At 30.1% G+C, this 18,955-nt stretch overlaps 4 protein-coding genes across 4 annotated transcripts; 2 read left to right on the plus strand and 2 right to left on the minus strand.

Moving 5' to 3' along the window:
* Nucleotides 1–6: 6 nt before the first annotated feature.
* Nucleotides 7–2,673, plus strand: HELRODRAFT_192056 (hypothetical protein; the record flags this gene model as incomplete). Its single annotated transcript, XM_009020382.1, has 6 exons — nt 7–217; nt 471–516; nt 638–749; nt 886–1,020; nt 1,503–1,592; nt 2,476–2,673. 6 exons carry the CDS (start codon nt 7–9, stop codon nt 2,671–2,673), a joined length of 792 nt encoding a protein of 263 aa, XP_009018630.1.
* A 1,497-nt stretch (nt 2,674–4,170) lies between these two features.
* Nucleotides 4,171–9,209, minus strand: HELRODRAFT_112347 (hypothetical protein). The gene is made up of 6 exons (XM_009020383.1): nt 9,034–9,209; nt 8,659–8,799; nt 6,254–6,369; nt 5,938–6,036; nt 5,653–5,707; nt 4,171–5,479 (listed from the first exon to the last, which is right to left on the minus strand). Exons 1-6 carry the CDS (start codon nt 9,146–9,148, stop codon nt 4,605–4,607), a joined length of 1,401 nt encoding a protein of 466 aa, XP_009018631.1. The 5' UTR covers nt 9,149–9,209; the 3' UTR covers nt 4,171–4,604.
* An 826-nt stretch (nt 9,210–10,035) lies between these two features.
* Nucleotides 10,036–13,925, minus strand: HELRODRAFT_100226 (hypothetical protein). The gene is made up of 9 exons (XM_009020384.1): nt 13,480–13,925; nt 13,189–13,214; nt 12,844–12,909; nt 12,310–12,430; nt 11,755–11,894; nt 11,423–11,521; nt 11,101–11,304; nt 10,383–10,932; nt 10,036–10,355 (listed from the first exon to the last, which is right to left on the minus strand). Exons 1-7 carry the CDS (start codon nt 13,689–13,691, stop codon nt 11,153–11,155), a joined length of 816 nt encoding a protein of 271 aa, XP_009018632.1. The 5' UTR covers nt 13,692–13,925; the 3' UTR covers nt 10,036–10,355; nt 10,383–10,932; nt 11,101–11,152.
* Nucleotides 13,926–14,801: 876 nt separating this feature from the next.
* Nucleotides 14,802–16,492, plus strand: HELRODRAFT_80522 (hypothetical protein; the record flags this gene model as incomplete). Its single annotated transcript, XM_009020385.1, has 7 exons — nt 14,802–14,883; nt 14,980–15,068; nt 15,152–15,191; nt 15,334–15,453; nt 15,816–15,896; nt 16,042–16,103; nt 16,322–16,492. Coding segments are annotated over 7 exons (645 nt in total), but the record flags the coding sequence as incomplete, so codon positions are not given.
* Between the last annotated feature and the right edge of the window lie 2,463 nt (nt 16,493–18,955).

Genomic DNA, 18,955 nt, shown 5'->3' on the forward strand with positions numbered 1-18,955 from the left:
ATATACATGTCAGATTCAGAAAAAAACAAAAAGTATGAATCCAGAAATCCGGACAAGAAGGAAGATTTCGGCTATGGATACTACCCTTCAAGATCTCCGAACAACAAACCGGACGACGGCGATCAAGGAAAAGGTTGGTTCAAGAAATTAAGTGAAGGGAAATCCATCAAAAATCACCTCAACTGCGCTTCTAACGTCATGCAGTGCATTGAACACAGTTAGTTCTATAATACTTTTCTAATAGTATTATAATTATACTTTCAACTTTCTGGTATAATACTTTCTTTCTATAATAATAATACTCTTCTAATCTATAGTATAATACTTTTTGGTGTAACTGTAAATTATTAGTTCTAAGTATAATTTTTTATCTAGTAGTATTTAGTATTTTAATATGCAAGTAATTACTAATGTTTCTAATAACTTCACTGCAATTTTTATAATCATTAATTTTTTTTTATTGATTGAAGACAGATTGGTCAAAATTTTGATTTCAGCTCTAAAGAAAAATGGATGGTTTGATAATTGTTTGTGATGGTTTCATTTTTAAGAAATTTACTGTTTCCAATCAATATATTATACTTCATACTTAAACATTAATTTAAAACATACTTTCAAAAACTTATTTATGAAACAGTGAGTACATGATTATTTTTACATCATTCAGTGATTTTAATCCAAAAAGGCATGTCTCATGCGAAAACTGTCTGTCAAAAGTTAATGGAGGTTATGATCCAAGCAATAACCAAGTATGTGTTTGCATATAAATCCAGCATCTTGCATTGTTTCAAAGTAATTTATCTTGAATTATTTTAACTAAATCTATAAATTTTCTTAATTCACATGTTACATTAAATTATTATGATACCATTATATTATACACAGATAGTAGTTTGCCAAAATGCATCAACAGACCAAAATGTTTGCTGCGCAGTCCTAACCCACGAACTTGTTCACATGTTTGACTACTGCAGGGCCGATGTTGATTTTAAAAATTTAGAACATCTTGCTTGCACCGAGGTCCAAATATTATTGTGATTTATTACCATTATTGTTCTCGTTGTTAATCATTATTAATATTATATATATATATTTTTTTGGGCCTATTTTTGAGCAAAAGTGCTTTCCATATTTTTTATTTGTTTATTCAGAACTATTTCGTTACATTACTTCAATTTATTTTCTCATTCAAATGTTTCTAGATTTTTAAATAAAATCATTTAATATTATAATTGGATTATTGTGATTACCACGAAGCTGTGTGCACAAGTGATAACAAGCTACTACAAATGCTACCACTTTGCCATCACCACCTTAATGCAACCTCATTATCACTTCATCATCCTATCAAAACTTCACATCCTCTATCTCTTCATCTTTTTGTTATCATTTCCTCATCAATTCCTCTCAATTTCATCATTAATTTTCATATCAATTTCCTTCACTTTATTATTACTTAACAACTTCTCCATAATCACATCAACGTCATCCCATCTCCACAGATCAGGGCAGCTTCTTTTATGCACTGTCGTTTCTTTACAGCAATGTCAGAGGGGGATGCATCTTTCTTCAATTACAAGAATAGACACCAGGTATTGTCATCACCATTGATATCATCACATCCACGCTTATCATACTTTTATACACTATCGTCATTATATTGTACAATAAGCATCTGATAAGTACATAAGGGAATAGTTGTTATGTTGCATATGCACATCATAATTGTTTTTGTTACTTCGTAAATGTTATTGATAACTATCCATTCACTGTCACAGTTAATCATTGCTACTGTGGCAAATATTAAATATTAGCAAACAATCTTCAACACTTCAAATAATTCTTATATCCTTTACGCATTACACTATCAAAGCCACCATCTGATCTTTTCATCACTCCTATCTGTGAAACACCGTTTGTCACTGGTTCTAAACTCAATCCATCCCTTAATTGAGTTAATTTCTATTTAGGCAAATTATGCATAAAACATGACATGAAACTTTTAAATTTTATTGTCCTTTTAAAACATCCAATCATCAACATACATTAACAAAGAATGTTTGATTAATCAAATTAGGACGCTAAATCAATCAACCAGCCAGCCAGCCAACCAACCAACTAATGATCAACTTGTTGCTATTAGTACCTTTAGCAACATCATTTGACGTGAATTATTATTATCTGCCAACCAATCATAAAATCAAATAGACTTGTAGTCAATTGAATATCATTCTAAACGAGATAATAAGCGTGAAAATTTTTAATCAGTTGAGGAAAAAAATATCAGTCATCAATCAACGACTAAAAAATATATCCTAAGACGGCTACAACAGTCTTAAGCAGCTAGAAAACCACACAACAAACAAATGTTCCATTGATTTTGTGACCAAAAACAAAATCAATTAATCACTCAATCAATCAGTGTTATTATCATCGACCAGTCAACTATACTAATTGAACTTTCGAACAAAACAGGAATGTGTAAAGAGGAAGGCAATCATGTCTGTCCTGATGGTACGCAACATAACATATGATCAGGCGTCAGCTGCAGTGGACAGGGTCTTCCAAAGGTGCTACAGAGACACTGAGCCATTCGGTCGCATTCCTCGAATGAACAGCTCCGATCCAGAGAAGATACTTATCGAAGGGTACCTGTATGGTTATGGTAGTTAAGATAGGAGTTAATAATTGTTACTGGGATTGTTGTACATTAGCTTCCCGTGCCACTGTTCTTAATCATTAGCATTATTACTTTTAATATCTGGCATATTGTGTACATTCAAATTTGTTACATTTATTTGTCTTAATAGCATTTGTTAATAGTTATTGATGATAGTCAATAAAATTTTAGGACATTTTTACACTGTGATTATTACAAATAAAAAAATTCTGGATATAGAGTCATGAGTATAATACACAACTCAACTGTCAATGCGTAAAATAATGAATCAGAAAAATCACTTAATGCACAACAAGTGAAAAACTTTGAAATCACTTACCTTAAATGAAATTTTAAAAAAACATTTGTGTGTGTGATCTGAAACGAACTCCTTAATTTGAGAAATTGAATAGAACTTAACCTGATGTGCAATTTCAGCATTGGAAGGGATGTACAAGAAGTGGTGAGTGTGGTTGGTCATCATTGTGACATCATTACTTTATCACTACTGTACGACCAGAGGATCAAACATAAGCTAGAAACCATGATTTGACATTTTCTGAAAAAGTAGAAAAAAAACCAATTTAGAAAAAGCGAAAGCATAATGTGCAACAATCTATCAATTACATTTATTAAATTAAATAAAAAAATTGTTAGTAGCTAAAACTTTATACAGAACTGAACAAGACAAGCAATATATGAGATATACATGCAACTAAATTAAAACTGAACGAATGATAGGTACTTGGTCTGATTGATCGATTGAACGATAGATTGGTGGACTGATTGATCGATATCAAGCATTCAACGAACGAACAAATGATATTTTTTGATGAGATGCAGGCGGCGATGATTATAATGATGACTTTCTTCGATGATGATGATTGGTTGGCGATCCGTAGTGAGTTGATCAATCGAGTGATTGATTTAGTTGATTAGTTGATCATTCGAGTGATTGATTTAGTTGGCTGGTTGGTCATTCGAATGATTTAGTTGGCTGGTTGATTAATCCCATGACTGGCAACTCAGTTGATTTTTGAGTGATTGTGCAAGCCATCCAGTAAAAATTTAACACCCACTCCAATGATGAGTTGGCAGAAGACCATGTAACGTTCATGAATGTAAAATATTAAATACTCCACACAGCATTCATTCAACGACATGAAATCAAAATTATTTGGAAAAAATTTTAACTATGAAACCTAGTAATTAAGAATTAAAAAAAGTGAACAGTGAAAATAATATATATATATATATATATATATATATATATATATATATATATATATATATACATACATATATGTACTTTTAGTTATATACAGATTGTTCTAACATGAGTTGTGTATATGCATAAGAAGTGTTTGTAGTGGTTAAATTATGATTACACATACAACAGACTGTCTTCTTATCATTAAGTCATACAATAACATAAACAGCAATGTTGTTCTCACTTCTGTAATAAAAACTTTTAAAAAAGAGAAAAATAAACTATTTGAAAAAAATTTAACTGAAAATTTTTTTCACTTAAACATTTAATAAAAATTTATAACAAAGAGAATATTTTAAAATATGGAATACACATATTTGATCTGACATTAACTTTAAATATGATACAATTTCAATATCATTCTACCAATAGAGAATAGTTTCTTCTTCAAAGCTAAAGTTAGTTACTTACCATTTAAGTATATAAAATTTTAGTGAGCTCTACACACAAAACACACAAACTTACTTTTTAAAATGAAATCAAATATAAAAAACCCTATAACAAATCTAAACAGTCAACTGAAACTTAAAAATAAAAAGGGCGTTTAAAAAAAAAGCACTCCTTCAAATAAAAAAACATTCATAACAAATACAGAGCACGTTTGAAAGAATTTAACTATAACAGAAATAGAGCTCTAAAGAATGGTTCAACATTATGAATTATGATTAATTACCATTAATATTTGCTGAGTGGGTGCATGAGGTCCCTGTTCCTCTTTGATTCCTCCTGCAAAACATACTGCTGAATCATGAAAACTGCTTTGTCAATGTCCCCACCATTTGTACCTCTAATTGTCACTAATCTATTTTTAGTACCCGGAGCAAACACTCCTTTCTTTGAAATCTGAATGCTGGTGTTTGTGAATTTTTGTATTTCAATGATGTTTCTACCAGCAGGACCGAGAACTGCCCCGATGAGGCTTTCATTAACTTGCATCTCTTTGCTACCATCACTTAACTCAGTGATGAGATCGAAGCTGGCTGATCCGCCAGTGTTGCCTGTTCCAAAAACCGCACTGCTGCCATTTGTTGCACTACTTGCTGTACTCAATGTACTGTAGAATGAAAGCAATGGGTTCTCACTCTTTCCATCTCCATATGCATTTGTACTAGTCGACGAAGGAACGCCATTCAAAACATTTGCCAGGTACTCAAGTGAAACAGTACCCGGTTGTGTGGCTTGCAGATTAGCTAGAAGATTGTAGGAGGCAAGGACCAGTAAGGAACCAGTTATTTCCTCCACTCCCTGAGCTGAACAGCCACTGGCTCGCAGAGTTGCTCTCAAATTTTCAACATTAATTGGATTCATCTTTCTCGTTGCCTCTGCAAAGTTGAATGAAGAGAATGGATTCCCAGTGGGCATTGTGACACCAGACATTCCCATATTGCCCAAGCCCATGAAAGATCCTCCTAATCCTAATTCAGTTGGGGATATAGCCAGAGATCCACCGACTTCTGTGTAGCTGGTGTTAGGACAACTTCCACTTTGTGGGTCCTCACAGATCTTCATGTAGACCATGTCAAATGCTTTTGCAACCTGCTCAGGTGTACCTAAATAATTTAATTAGGAACAATTTGTTAGAAGAATATATAAAATAAAATAAATAACAGTTAAATTTAGCCAAAAATAATGTAACACAAAGCCCCCAAAAATAAGGTAAAATTTATTAAAACAAACAATCAACATAAACAAAAAAAATGAGAAATACAAAAAACTTTGAAACCTGAAACTGTTACAATTCTTTCTAGCAAGAGTGGATTGGGCGACTTGGCTGACACCTAGTGATAGAGTACAATCATGAATGAGTATGCAGTCAACACTTCAATTCAGATCAGCCATAAACGTTTTATAATCTAAAACTATATTTTAAAGTAAAACACAATTTACTAAATTTAAGTATGTCAGCATGACAGTCCGATACCAATTCTGGTTATTCGAATGGGGTAGCTTATATAACTATGAATAAATATATAAAGAGCATAAAAATGGTTAATAAAAACCAGCTAACCTGAACAGTGGCGCCAGTGTCATCTTTGATTTGTTTGACGTAACACCCGGCCTTGCCTATGATCATTCCAACTGTCACATTAGGAACCACCAATCGGACCTTTAGTAAAAATTTTAAAAAAAACAAAATTTAACTGGAACACAAAAAACTAAACCACCACTTATATATAACACTTGTGGACATAAAATAAAAGCTATAATATAAAAGCAAAACACTTGTGAACACGAAATAATATAAAAACAAAAGTATGACATGATGACACAAATTGATAATAATACTAAAAGATGCAAAACATCAACAAAATTAAAAAAGAAACCTTCAAATCTTCAGCTGGAATCTCCTGCCTCTTCTTGATTTTGTCCCACACAGCATTGTGAGCATCCTTCACACAATCAACTGAGCCGAGTATAACACATATTCGATCAGCAGTGCCTAACAAATATAATTCAAACAAATGATTAGAAATTAACTACAATTTAAAAAAAAATGTGGCATAAGTTTACATTTACGCCTCCCACTAATATGCAGAAAGTTGATTGAGATAAAAAGAAAAAAAAGGATAATTGTAAAAACGTTTTATTTCGTATTTAAATATGTTAAAATAGTAATATATTGATTAAAATAAAAATATATATATATTAAAATTTATTAAAATCAATTTATTAAAATAGGTTTAATTAAATTGTAATAATTTTTTCGGAAGTTTTTAGTTTTTTTTCTAAAGTTTCAAAAAAAAGTCACATGTATTTCCTTTTCCAACGTTTCTGTGATCTCGTGGTTGTTTTAATAAAAGTTGAATTTGTCCAAAAACCAAGGTTACATTAATTTTATAATTTATAATTGTTTAAGCATTAACTTATAATGACTTATAATAACGAGTAATATATGTTATAATATTTTGAAAACATTAGGATGGCTGACGGCGTGACGTTTACTGACCTGGTCATGCGTCTAACAAAAAATAGACGCGTAACGAGGCAGTGGCTCAGATTTCACGGACTAATCTACCGTGAAATGTACTGCTATAATTGTGGTTGCGAAATGGTAGAGGTCGCATGTAATAACAATGTAAAGAAGGATGGAGTTGTCTGGCGTTGTCCGGCAAGAGGGTGTCAAAGAAGGTTACATAAGATTAATATTTGAAGTATTTTTTAATTTATTAATTTAAATGTTAATTAATACTTATCAATTATTCAAAAAAGATACAGCATCAGGACAGACTCCTTCTTTGAAAGAAGTCACATAAGACTAAGCTTAATTGTCCGTATGGTGTATTTATGGTCACAAAGAGTGTCAGTGAGTCTGAAATGTCACAAACTCAAACTGAGCCAAAAAACAGTTGTTGATTGGTTCAATTTTTGTTGTGACATTTGTCAGTTTAAATGCGTAGAGCAAATTGACTAGGTAGGTTAAAAGTCAAAGTTTGTCAACAATTTAATAAAAATTGAAATTATATTACAATGCTCAAACAATTTTTTAATATATTAACCAGATAGTTGGACCTGGTACTATCGTAGAGATAGATGAGTCGAAAATAATGAAGGCCAAGTATCAGAGGGGGAGAAATGTGGGTGCCAATGAAGGTTGGATTTTTGGAGGAATCCAACGTGGCACAAAACTTTGTTTTGTGGAAGAAGTCGTGGCCCGGGATTCTCAAACTTTGTTGCCGTTAATACAAAAGTGGATTGCTCCTGGCACAACCATCGTGTCAGATGAGTGGCGTGCCTATAGCCAGCTGAGAAATATGGGCTACACTCATTTGACAGTCAACCACTCTCAAAATTTCGTTGACCCAATGACAGGAGCACACATCCAAAATGTTGAATCCATGCGGGCACGATTGAAAGCCAAATTCAAAGTAATGTGCAGCACGTTGAACAGCCTGAGGCACACATACTTGGCAGAATTTCTGTGGTGCGAACGGTACGGCGACCGACCGTTCGGCAATACTATTAGGCACATACGCCAAAAAGACAACATTTGTTAAATTTTTTTAACAGTTTTATTTACTAACTTTACAATTTTTTTTTATCTGGTATAATAAAATTTTCCTAATTTTTTTCGTGTATTTTATAGGCTATAAACGTACAATTTTTTTTACTTGGTATAATAAAATTTTCATCATTTTTTTCTTGTATTTTATAGGTTATATACGTACAAATAACGTTATATACGTACAAATATTAAAGACGTTTAATACGTACAAATGACATGTAATATTCGTACAAATTTTAAATAAAATATATAATAATATAATCACAACATCTAAAACGCAAATTTAAATTAAAACGCAAATTTAAATTATTACATTACAAAAATCTATTTTAATTTCAATGCACTTTTCGAATTTCAGTAGGAGGAGCTTATCTTACTCTCTAACAGAGATAGTGAGTGAAAACTTGCGTTGTAGTTCAGAATGTAAACTTATGCCAAAAATGTATAATAAAAACATTTGAGATCGATCAATAGAATTTATGGCAAACATTATGTTTCATGCCCAACACAAAAAATTTTGCCTGTTGCTGTCATTGCAAAAATCTAAATTTAATGTTTGAAAGTTAAAAAACTAATGTAACACCAACCCTAAGCATATATATCCCTGGTTGTGTTTATAAACGAACACTTTTTATATAATACATGCATAACTAGCATAATCATCTGCATTAGACACAAAACTTTGATTTCATAAAAATGTCTGGCTCTGGTTAATAATCGACAAACCTGGAAAAAAGTCCCCATTCTTTGACATTTTGATGGTGGTGTTTGTATCTGCTTGGAGTTTTGTGATTGCCTCCCCACCCTTACCTATGATGAGACCCGTAATCAAAGAGGGAAACAGCTGCTTCAGTAGGATGGAATCAGCTGGAAAGGTTTTCATAGGATAGAAATATAAAAATGACAATGTAGGCATGGAATGATGCAAGGTTGAAATGAAATTTAGTGAAAATTGAAAACAAACTACTGATGTTTGATTCATTTAAACAATAATCATTCAACACCTAACAGTCACTAATATATTACACAATTGTACATACATACAAAAATTAACGCAGCTACTAAAAAAAATGCAATATCATTTGTGAAATGTGAAATCACCTTTGCATCTTTTACTTGAAATGCCGTCGTTTTCTTCATTTCTCGGTCTTTTAACGGTATCACCTGAGTAGTCCATTCCCATAAAATGATCTTCGTTGTCGGGACTATGTGACATAATAATCAACGACTAAAACTAAAACTCTTCTTTTCACACAACGGGCAAAAAATGGCGTAGCTTGCTGCGGCGAAGGAAAGGAAACAACGGAAGTAGAGATGGGAGAAACGAATGAGTAATAATTCCAGTCCTTTACTCAATGGTTAGGTTTATATAACATATAGATCTGATGGCCTATACATCAAGGAAAGTTACCAAAACCGGATTAAATATACCTTTTCAACTAGTTATTCAATATTGAGATAATAAGAAAAACTTAAATGAACCGAACAAAAAAAAAAAACTTGCACTATTTTCATAAATTACTCCTTTCAAAGTCGAATCAGGGTATATGCTGGGTATATAATCAAGATATATGGTATCAAGATATATATATATAATCCCATAGGTATATGCCTAAGTTTAAGATGACAGCCAAAATGAAGCACCCGTATTAACATGAGAATGGTTTCAACCTAGCCAAGCAACATGTCTCAACTAGAGATATGTATTAAATATTAACGAATCGATTAAAATGCGATTTTAAAAGAAAGGCATTCATACAAATTAAACATTCTCTTGGTCGGTAGCCGACAAAAATGACAAAATTAAAGAAGCAGGTAGGTAACGAAATTAGCGGCAAAAATAGACTCTTCGGACCAGTCAAAGTAATCCACAAAGATTAATCTAATAACACATTAATTACGAATAATATGGTTTACACCTAAAAAAAGGAATGTCAGCTTTAGTGTTGTTGTTATCTATATTTCATGAAGATATACTTTTTAAACTATTTGTACAAATCTTCATTTTACACCTTGTTCTTTCACAACAAACTGGAAGATGCAATAAGATTAGAGACATTGAGATAGAACGCCTCAGCTCGTACTAGCATTGCCCTATCGTATTCTTCCAACTATAAACTTTATTGTAAGAACACAAACATATATAAAATGCTAATATTTACATATTTGTATAACAACGATAATTTACAATTACAAAATGTTCCTCGAAGCTTGTAGCAAATAATTTTACCTGTCAGACATGTTTCTTTTTAAAATTTAGCAGTAGTAATGTAAGTATTTTTTACTATGCATTGCAGTATAAATACTAATAGCGATAACATCTGTCCTTATATATACCAACAGTAGAATATTAGTAACAATAAAAGTGTAACTGTTATCATTTTAGTAGTAGTATTAGCAGTAGAAGCAGCAGTAGTAGTAGTAGCAGTAGAAACAGTAGCAGTAGAAACAGTAGTAGTAGAAGTGGTAGTAGTAGAAGCAGTAGTAGTAGTAGTAGTAGTAGTAGTAGTAGTAGTAGTAGTAGTAGTGGTAGTAGTAGTGGTAGTAGCAGGAATATTTCTGTTTGAAATCTAATTAAAAAATCACAATAATAAAAAATGATAACGATGATAATAATATAAAGAATGGTAGAATATAGTGAGAGCTATATTTATTTGGTAAAACAAATTTCAAAGTGTAACAATCTCAATAGTTTTTTCTCATTCATTCATTCATTCATTCATTCATTTATTCAATCATTAATTCATTCATTCTTCCTCCATCCAACAATCATTCACGAATGTTTATTCAACTACCAAACCAATAATAAATTCTTTATTATTTCACAGAATGTTACGTCTATATATTCAATAAATATCACCATAATAATTAGAAAATAAATAAAAGGAACAATAATAATATAAAATGCAACAACGTTAACTATTATTAACACCAGTTTTATGTTTGAAATATAAAAATGAATGAATTCAATCAGTCAATCAATTTTTCAATCAATCAATCAATCCATATATTAATCAATTAGGCGAAAAATCAACCACTTAGTTACAACAAAAAAAACCAAACAACCAACCATCCAAGCAAGAATCCAATCTAACAAATACAACAACCAATCGGCAATCCAACTAATCAACCATTCAATAAACAAGTCAATTATTTAACCAATCAGTCAACCAACTAACCAAACAAACAATCAGGGAACCAAGTTTTTTTTAAAATTTTTTCAAATGAAAGTAACGACGCCATGAGTGCGGAAGTGGTAGAAGTCGCAGAGGATCCTGTCAAAGTTGATATTTAGAATGACGGAGAGGACGTAGATGATGGCCACGATCGTGAAGGGATACAACAACATCCTCGTCCTCTTCAAGAAGGGCAAAGCTGAAGAATTAATGAATGGATGAATTAATGGATAAATAAATGAATGAATGAATGAATGAATTAATTAATTAATCAACTAATGAGCGAATGATTAGTAAATAAGTGAAATACTAACAACTGTATCCAAGGAAAGTGATATAGAGATAATAGCCAATGGCAATGAACCAGACAGTGTTACTACAGAAGCACATTATGATGGAGTACGAGATGAAATCTGTGTGTGCGTGCGTGCGTGCGTGTATAAGCTTGTCTGTGCCTACATGTTTACGCGTGTGAGAGAGTGTGTGTGTGTGTGTGCGCGCGCGTTTGAAAAAACAACATAAAAACACAAACAGAAACGCATTAAAAACAAAACATAATACAAACACAGAAAAAAACACCCATCATGCAAATAAATACCCTGCACGACAAACATCATACAACAAAAAGACCCAACGAGGTACGCACAATTGAGAAAGGGCAGCTGCAGAAAGTGTAATATGGTGAGTAGTGGGAAGAATGCATTGAGGTGAATGTCGAAACAGTACGCCCACTCGACATCACACCTCGTGGGTGGTTGAACTATCAGATACCTGTTCGTTATGAACCTATGATGGTGGTGGTCGGTGGTGGTCGGTAGTGGTCGGTGGTGATGGTAGTTCAATAAATTAGATCAGCAAGAATAAATCTTCATAAATAATACTCATTAGCTTGTTGTAATGTTAAACATAGGCCTAAAGCAACTGTTAATGTTAGTGCTTCTACTATTGATGCACAATTTCCTTTTATAACACTTACGCAATGATGACGACGACGATGATGTTGGTCCGTTATTATTATTATTAATATTATTATTATTATTATTATGTTATTATTGTAATTTGTAGTATTAGTGTGGTGGTGATGATGATGATCAATTATTATTATTATTATCATTATTAGAAGTAGTAGTAGTAGCAGCAACAGTAGCAAGAGTACTAGTAGTAGTAATAATAGTAGTAGTAGTAAAATTTATTCACTAACCAAAGCAGTGTAGCTATGATGATCCCAACAGCGATGCAGTCTATGAAGATGACAAAGAAGAAGAATTTAAAAAACCCTGCCACACCAAGTTCAAGGACGATTGAGTAACCCAGCGATGATACTGATGATGATGTTGGAAAGATGGCAATGATGATGATGGTAATGATGCTGAAAAAAATCAAACAAATATACATAGAAATATTTCAATAAGCAGACAAACACCTATCAATAGTCAGACCAACAACCAATAGACATAGATAAACACATATGCAGATAGAGTCAGACATTGATACACACATATGCATGGATAAACAGACAGACAGACACATACAAACACATATTGACAGAATTAAATGTACACTTACACACACACCACACACAAACACACACACACACACATATAACAAACAGTCAAAGTTACTATCAGATAGAGATGCACACAAATAAAACCAGAAATATAAATAAATATACACACAAAAAATACAGACAGACATACACACACACAAACAAACAAATAAACAAACAATAACTGACCAATAAGACAAATAGTCAATAAAACAAGGAATGCTGGATCATCTCTAGCCCACTGATTTTTTGTTTCTGGGCGAAAAAAAATTAATTTTTTAAATTTCATGTTAATTTTTATAAAAATTTATAAATCAGTAATATTTTTTCATAGAAATTATGATGAAAATATTTTTAATAATTAATAGAAAATAAAATGAATAATCTAAATATAAAATTTCGAAAATATTTTTACTAATTATTCATAACTAAAATGTAAATAATAAATTCTCATTGGAAATAAATAAGGACTATTTTATATAGCCATATCAAAAATAATAGATAATGAAGAAACAAAAAATTATATCATCTAACGTTTTCTATAACTGAAATTTCTGTATCTGAAATAATTAATATTATTTCTATTAATAATTATTCTCATAATTCATAATAATATTAATTTATATTTATATATATATATATATAATAAATTATTTACACTGATCTTGAGCAAAAATTAATTGGTAAATCAATAAGTTGGCTAGACTAAAGAATGAACTTTTTATGTATATAAAGTAGACATTGAAAAAAAATGAATAAAATAAATGAATGAATAGATTCATGAATGAACGAATGAATAACTAAATTGATGAATGAATAACTAACACTTTCTGTGGAGCAATGAACAGATAGATGACTTGCCAGAGAGCATATTCAAAGTCCATTTGTCGAAATTTAAACAACCTCCGAAGAAACTTCTGCCTCTTGGCTGTGGCCGACAACTGAAAGCATAACGAAGATGACGCAGACGATGGGGATGATGGTGGCGATGAAGACAACGATTGGGGAGATCGGCCATTTAATTCAGAAGAAGCCATTTTTGTTGGTTTGTTAGTGTTTTCACTTTTTAGGATGCTATTGAAGAACTATTATTGATTTCATTCACTTGATTCACTTAACGTCAAAAATAATCAGTTAAATAATTATTTTAATTTATTTTATAGTGTAAAAAAAATTGTAAAAAATTGTAATCATTACATATTACAATAATATTACAATGTAAAAGTAATGTAAACAATCGCGGATCACGTAGATTTTATTCATAAATTTCAAATTATCAGAACAACAATAATTAATATAATTAAGCGTGAACACAAATAAAAAATTTTCTTAAATTGTCATTTAAATCACTAATTTAACAAAAAAAAAACGATTTAATAACAAATAAAAAAAAAATTGCAGTCGTACGTGGCGACTAATAGCAGCACCTTTAATTCTGTTCAACGGAGTATAAGAATAATTCAATGGTCAATGGATAATTGGGATGATTTATTTTAAATGGTTCAATAAATAAAGTAAAAGTTTTTTGTATTTAAATAAGTTAATTTGTATTTCAACTTATTGATAAAATTTACTTTGTTTCATTTCTCTTGTGGTAATTGCAGATAACGTTGATTAAATTTGTTGTCATCATTGAACCCTGCACTTTTAAATTTAAGCAAACTAAAAGTGAATTTTCTTGATTAACTAAAAGTGAATCAAAAGTGAATCACTTTTTTAACGGGGCGTTCGACTCTAATTATAATTGTATTTTATTTAATTTTTTTTTACGAAAAAACATTTTCTAATTATTTTATTTTTTCGAACGTTTTTGTGTGGTTTCTTCATAATGGTGATTTTGTTTCTGGTTCTTTAAAAAAATAATTATTTTATTTCTTTTTCAAAGTTTTAATTTAAATAAATTTTTTATTTTCAATTAAAAGTTCACTCAATTGTTATTTAAAATAAGTTAAATAATTAAATTAATAATAATAAAAACATGATTTTTGCTATTGAGTAATTCATGGTTTAGTAACTCTTGATAGTTTATATTTTATTTATAATATATATATTTAATAATAGTTATTATTATTAATTTAATTTTAATATAATATTATTACAGTTATAATTATTTTTAATTTAATTATAAATAAACTTTAATCTTTTCAATTCAGAAATTTAAATTTTGTGGTGATCTGGATTGTCCAGATTGGGTGTTGGCTGAAATCAGTACTCTCTCCAAACTGGCAAGTTTAATATAATAATGAAATCAATATTGAATTAACTAATATATAGTTTTATGCTATAATTGTCAATAAAAAATTAAATAATTAATAAACAGCTAAGTTAATTTCTCAATTTTTCCACAGAGTTCCATAAAAGTAAAGTTACTATGCACCCAAGTTTTCAAAAATCTCCTCAGTGAAGATGTCGATGTTAGTAATCTTTCTTATTATTTTAAAATTAGTCTAATTAGTTTAGTATTAATATGTTTATTATTATTTTAAAATTTCCAAAGCAAGAAAAGATCGCGAAACTGGGTAGTGATGCAAAATTCAGTGAGGATAAATAAAATTATTTTTTTGTCTTAAAGAAATATTAAAAGGGAAAATAAAACAACATTAATTATAATTAATTATATTTGTTATATTTAATTATTTATATTTATAGTTTAACATAATTTTTCAATAATTATTACAGAATTGAATGATGTGAAAGCAAGTCTAGCAGTGATAACATTAATACTGAGCAACGCTACAAAATTTGCTGTCAACTCCAGTTCTCTATCCAATGAGCTTCAGCAGTTAGGAATGCCAAAAGGTTAACCAACCAAATGGTTATAATATTACAATTAGTTTTCTTTCTGTTTCTTCCAATTCATTCTTTCTTTCTCTTCTCTCTCTCTCTCTCTCTCTCTCTTTTCTCTCTCTCTTTCTCTCTTTATTTTCAAAATATTTTGGAGGTATTAACAACAAAGATATAGTGCATCAATGTATCACACACACATATTGCATGTGTGTGTGACACATATTGCATATTGCTTGGATCTCTTTGCATTCGAACCTGATTACTGGAGCGCCTGTGCCAGGCAATGATAACTTAGATGATAATAATAATTAATAATAATATAATTAATAATAATATAATTAATAATAATATAATTAATAATTATTTTACTCAAGAACATGCAACTGTACTGTGTAAGTTTTATGAAGATAATGTGAATTCCTTAAGAGAAGAATTTCACAGAAATAGTTTTAAACGTTGGGTTTTCATAATTTTCAATAGTTTCGATAATAATACAACCATATAATAATTATTATTATCATTCATTTTTTTATTCATTCATTCATTCATTTATTCATTCATTCATATTTTTATTGTCATTTTTATTATCATTCTTGTCAGTGATCCAGTTAGAATCAGTGGGTTGGAGGGTTGATCATTTAATTGCCAGCAATGAATTAAGTGTTGGTGAAATTAATTACCAGTTTGTCATTCAGTCCTTCGTTCGTTCATTCATCCATTCATTCGTTCGTTCATTCATACATTTATTCATTTACTTGTTTAATAGTTCATTCATTCTTGCATTCATTTCTCGAATCATTTACTCATATGTACATTTATTTTTTCAGTCATTCATTCAGTTGATCAGTCGCACAAATTAATATATTTTAAAAATTTTCAGAATCTAAATGAACCAATAGTGAGGCTTAATATTAAAACACGTGATCCAGACGCCAACCAATCAGAAACCACTTTTGTGACCTTAACATCTGACAAATTACTATTACTATTGGACGGTTGGGCAATGACTTTTTGTTCATATTTTAAAATTATTGATTTGAAATACTTATAGAATATTTATTCATCAATTCATTCATTTATTCATTCATTTATTCATTCATTCAATCATTCATCAACGTTTTATTCATTTATTAACAAATAATTCATTCAAATGTTCACAAAGATTCATCTGTACACTCACATTCAATACGTTCAATCAATCGTTCATTTAATTAATCATTCGATCACTTGTTAACATTCGATCACATTCATTCGTTCGTTCATGAATGAATATTCATTTTTATAGTTTTTAAAAACAATGATCTCAATGTTTAATTTTCAGAATTAAAGAAAGCCCAGAAAATTATGGACAATTTGTAATAGTTCATATTCATGTAGCATAGATATGCATCCATTCAGTCATTCAACCATTCACAAATTCATTCTCCCACTCATTTGTTCACTTTCATTTTATTTACGATCATTCATTCATTCATTCATTCATTCATTCATTCATCCTCACATTTTATCGACAATTCAATGACTCATTATTTTATTCAATTAATTTCTCGTGAACCTTCGTTTAAACTCGTACATTTACATTCATCCAATCAAATATTTCGTTTTTCATTTGTTATATATAAGTCATTCGTTCTTTCATACATTTATTCATTCATCTTGTTCATGTATTCGTTCGTTCTTTCATCCAAATTAATCATTCAGTCATTCCAAACAGAACAAAATTTTACTTATCTCCAGGTTGTTGAACAGGTGATGCTTAAGCCAATCACCTCAATTCAATTCATTACGACCATGGATATAACTATATATATATATATATATCCCCGAATATATATATATATATATATCCCCGAATATATATATATATATATATATTCGGGGAGAATTCAAAATAGTTTGAGACCACACCTTGCTTAACATCCAATACCAAGCCGAGCCAAGCCAAGCTGAGCAAACATGCGTGGATTTATAAGCGCTTTTATATTAAAATTTTGATCGCTTTATATATATAATTTATAAATTCATTATAAAAGCAACAGTAATCAGTGCTGCATATGTGCGCATGCAGTTCAAATTTTTCTGGGAGAATTCCAAATAGTTTGAGACCACACCTTGCTTAACATCCGATTCCAAGCCGAGCCAAGCTGAGCCAATATGCGTAGATTTATAAGCGCTTTTATATTAAAATTTTGCTCGCTTTATATATGAATATCCCCAATATTGATATCAAAGAAATAACGCAAGCGAGTTTTAAAAATATTTTCTTCAAAATTTAATTAAATTAAAACATATTCACAAGTTTTATTCGCCAAGTAATTCCATCCAATCATTTAAACTCGCTTATTTAAAAATCATTTAAAAATTTCCTTTGATGCTTTTTAATCAGTCAGGTCACAATCATCGATATCGCGATGAAATCAAATTGAAATTTTTTTAAAAATTGTTGATAAAAGTAACTAGTATATAGTAAAAAGTTTAAATTTTTCTGAGAAAATTCAAAATAATTTGAGAATACACCATAACACAATTGTACAATTTGAATGTTTAATTATAACATTACAAATGTATTAGAACTACACATATCTATATATCTATTTCTTTATTTAGTTTTGCCTGCGTATGATTTTTGGTCAAATTTATTTGATAGAAGTTGAATAAAACCTTTATTTATACCGGCTAATTCACTAACAGACAGTTAAATAACTACTATTAATATGACGTCATTTGCCCATCCTATTTTATAAGCTTTATTTGATATTTTTTAATTAGTCAGTCACAATCATCATTGTCGATATCGCAATGAAATCAAATTAAAAATTATTGAAATTTTAACAAAAAGTATCATTATTCATTTTATGATACTACTTTGTTCAATAAGATACTGTTTGGTACTGTACTATCAATTAACCAGTCAATCAACAAATAAATCAATCAATCAACCGCTGATTCTAATCAACTGACTAGACAATCATTTAACTAAACAATCAACTAATTAACCAATAAACCTTGAATTATGTAATTTGAAATAATTTTTGTCAATTTTAATAAAAATATTGTAATTTCGTAAGTAAGCTAGCGTAGGGGAGACTGGGGTCGAATGGACCAGGTACCGAAAGGACCTTCGAAATTAAAAATAGTAAACATGCGCTAACATTTTTTTAAAATTTAAATTCATATACGTCTCTTGGCTTTCTATAACCAGATGTAAATTTTATTAAATGTTTTTAGTAGCCGATTTAACTGTTTCACTTTTCCTTTTTTTGCGAGAAAAAGTGAAATATTCGTCTGTTTCTTTTTGAGTGTTTTAGAAAAATTTCGAGCGGTATGTTTTTGTTTTTTTGTCAGTTTCTATAAAATAATGCTTTCTGAACACGATAGTGTTGATTTGACACCTTTATCCTTTTTAATTTATTTGGCATGTCCGTTTTAGTGTCCAACTACCATGTGGTACAGGATGGACCAGCTTTGTGTGTACAGAATGAACCACTCTAATAAATACTAATACTTATATAAA

This window comes from Helobdella robusta, assembly GCF_000326865.2.
Source record: "Helobdella robusta unplaced genomic scaffold HELROscaffold_27, whole genome shotgun sequence".
Lineage (NCBI taxonomy): Eukaryota > Metazoa > Annelida > Clitellata > Rhynchobdellida > Glossiphoniidae > Helobdella > Helobdella robusta.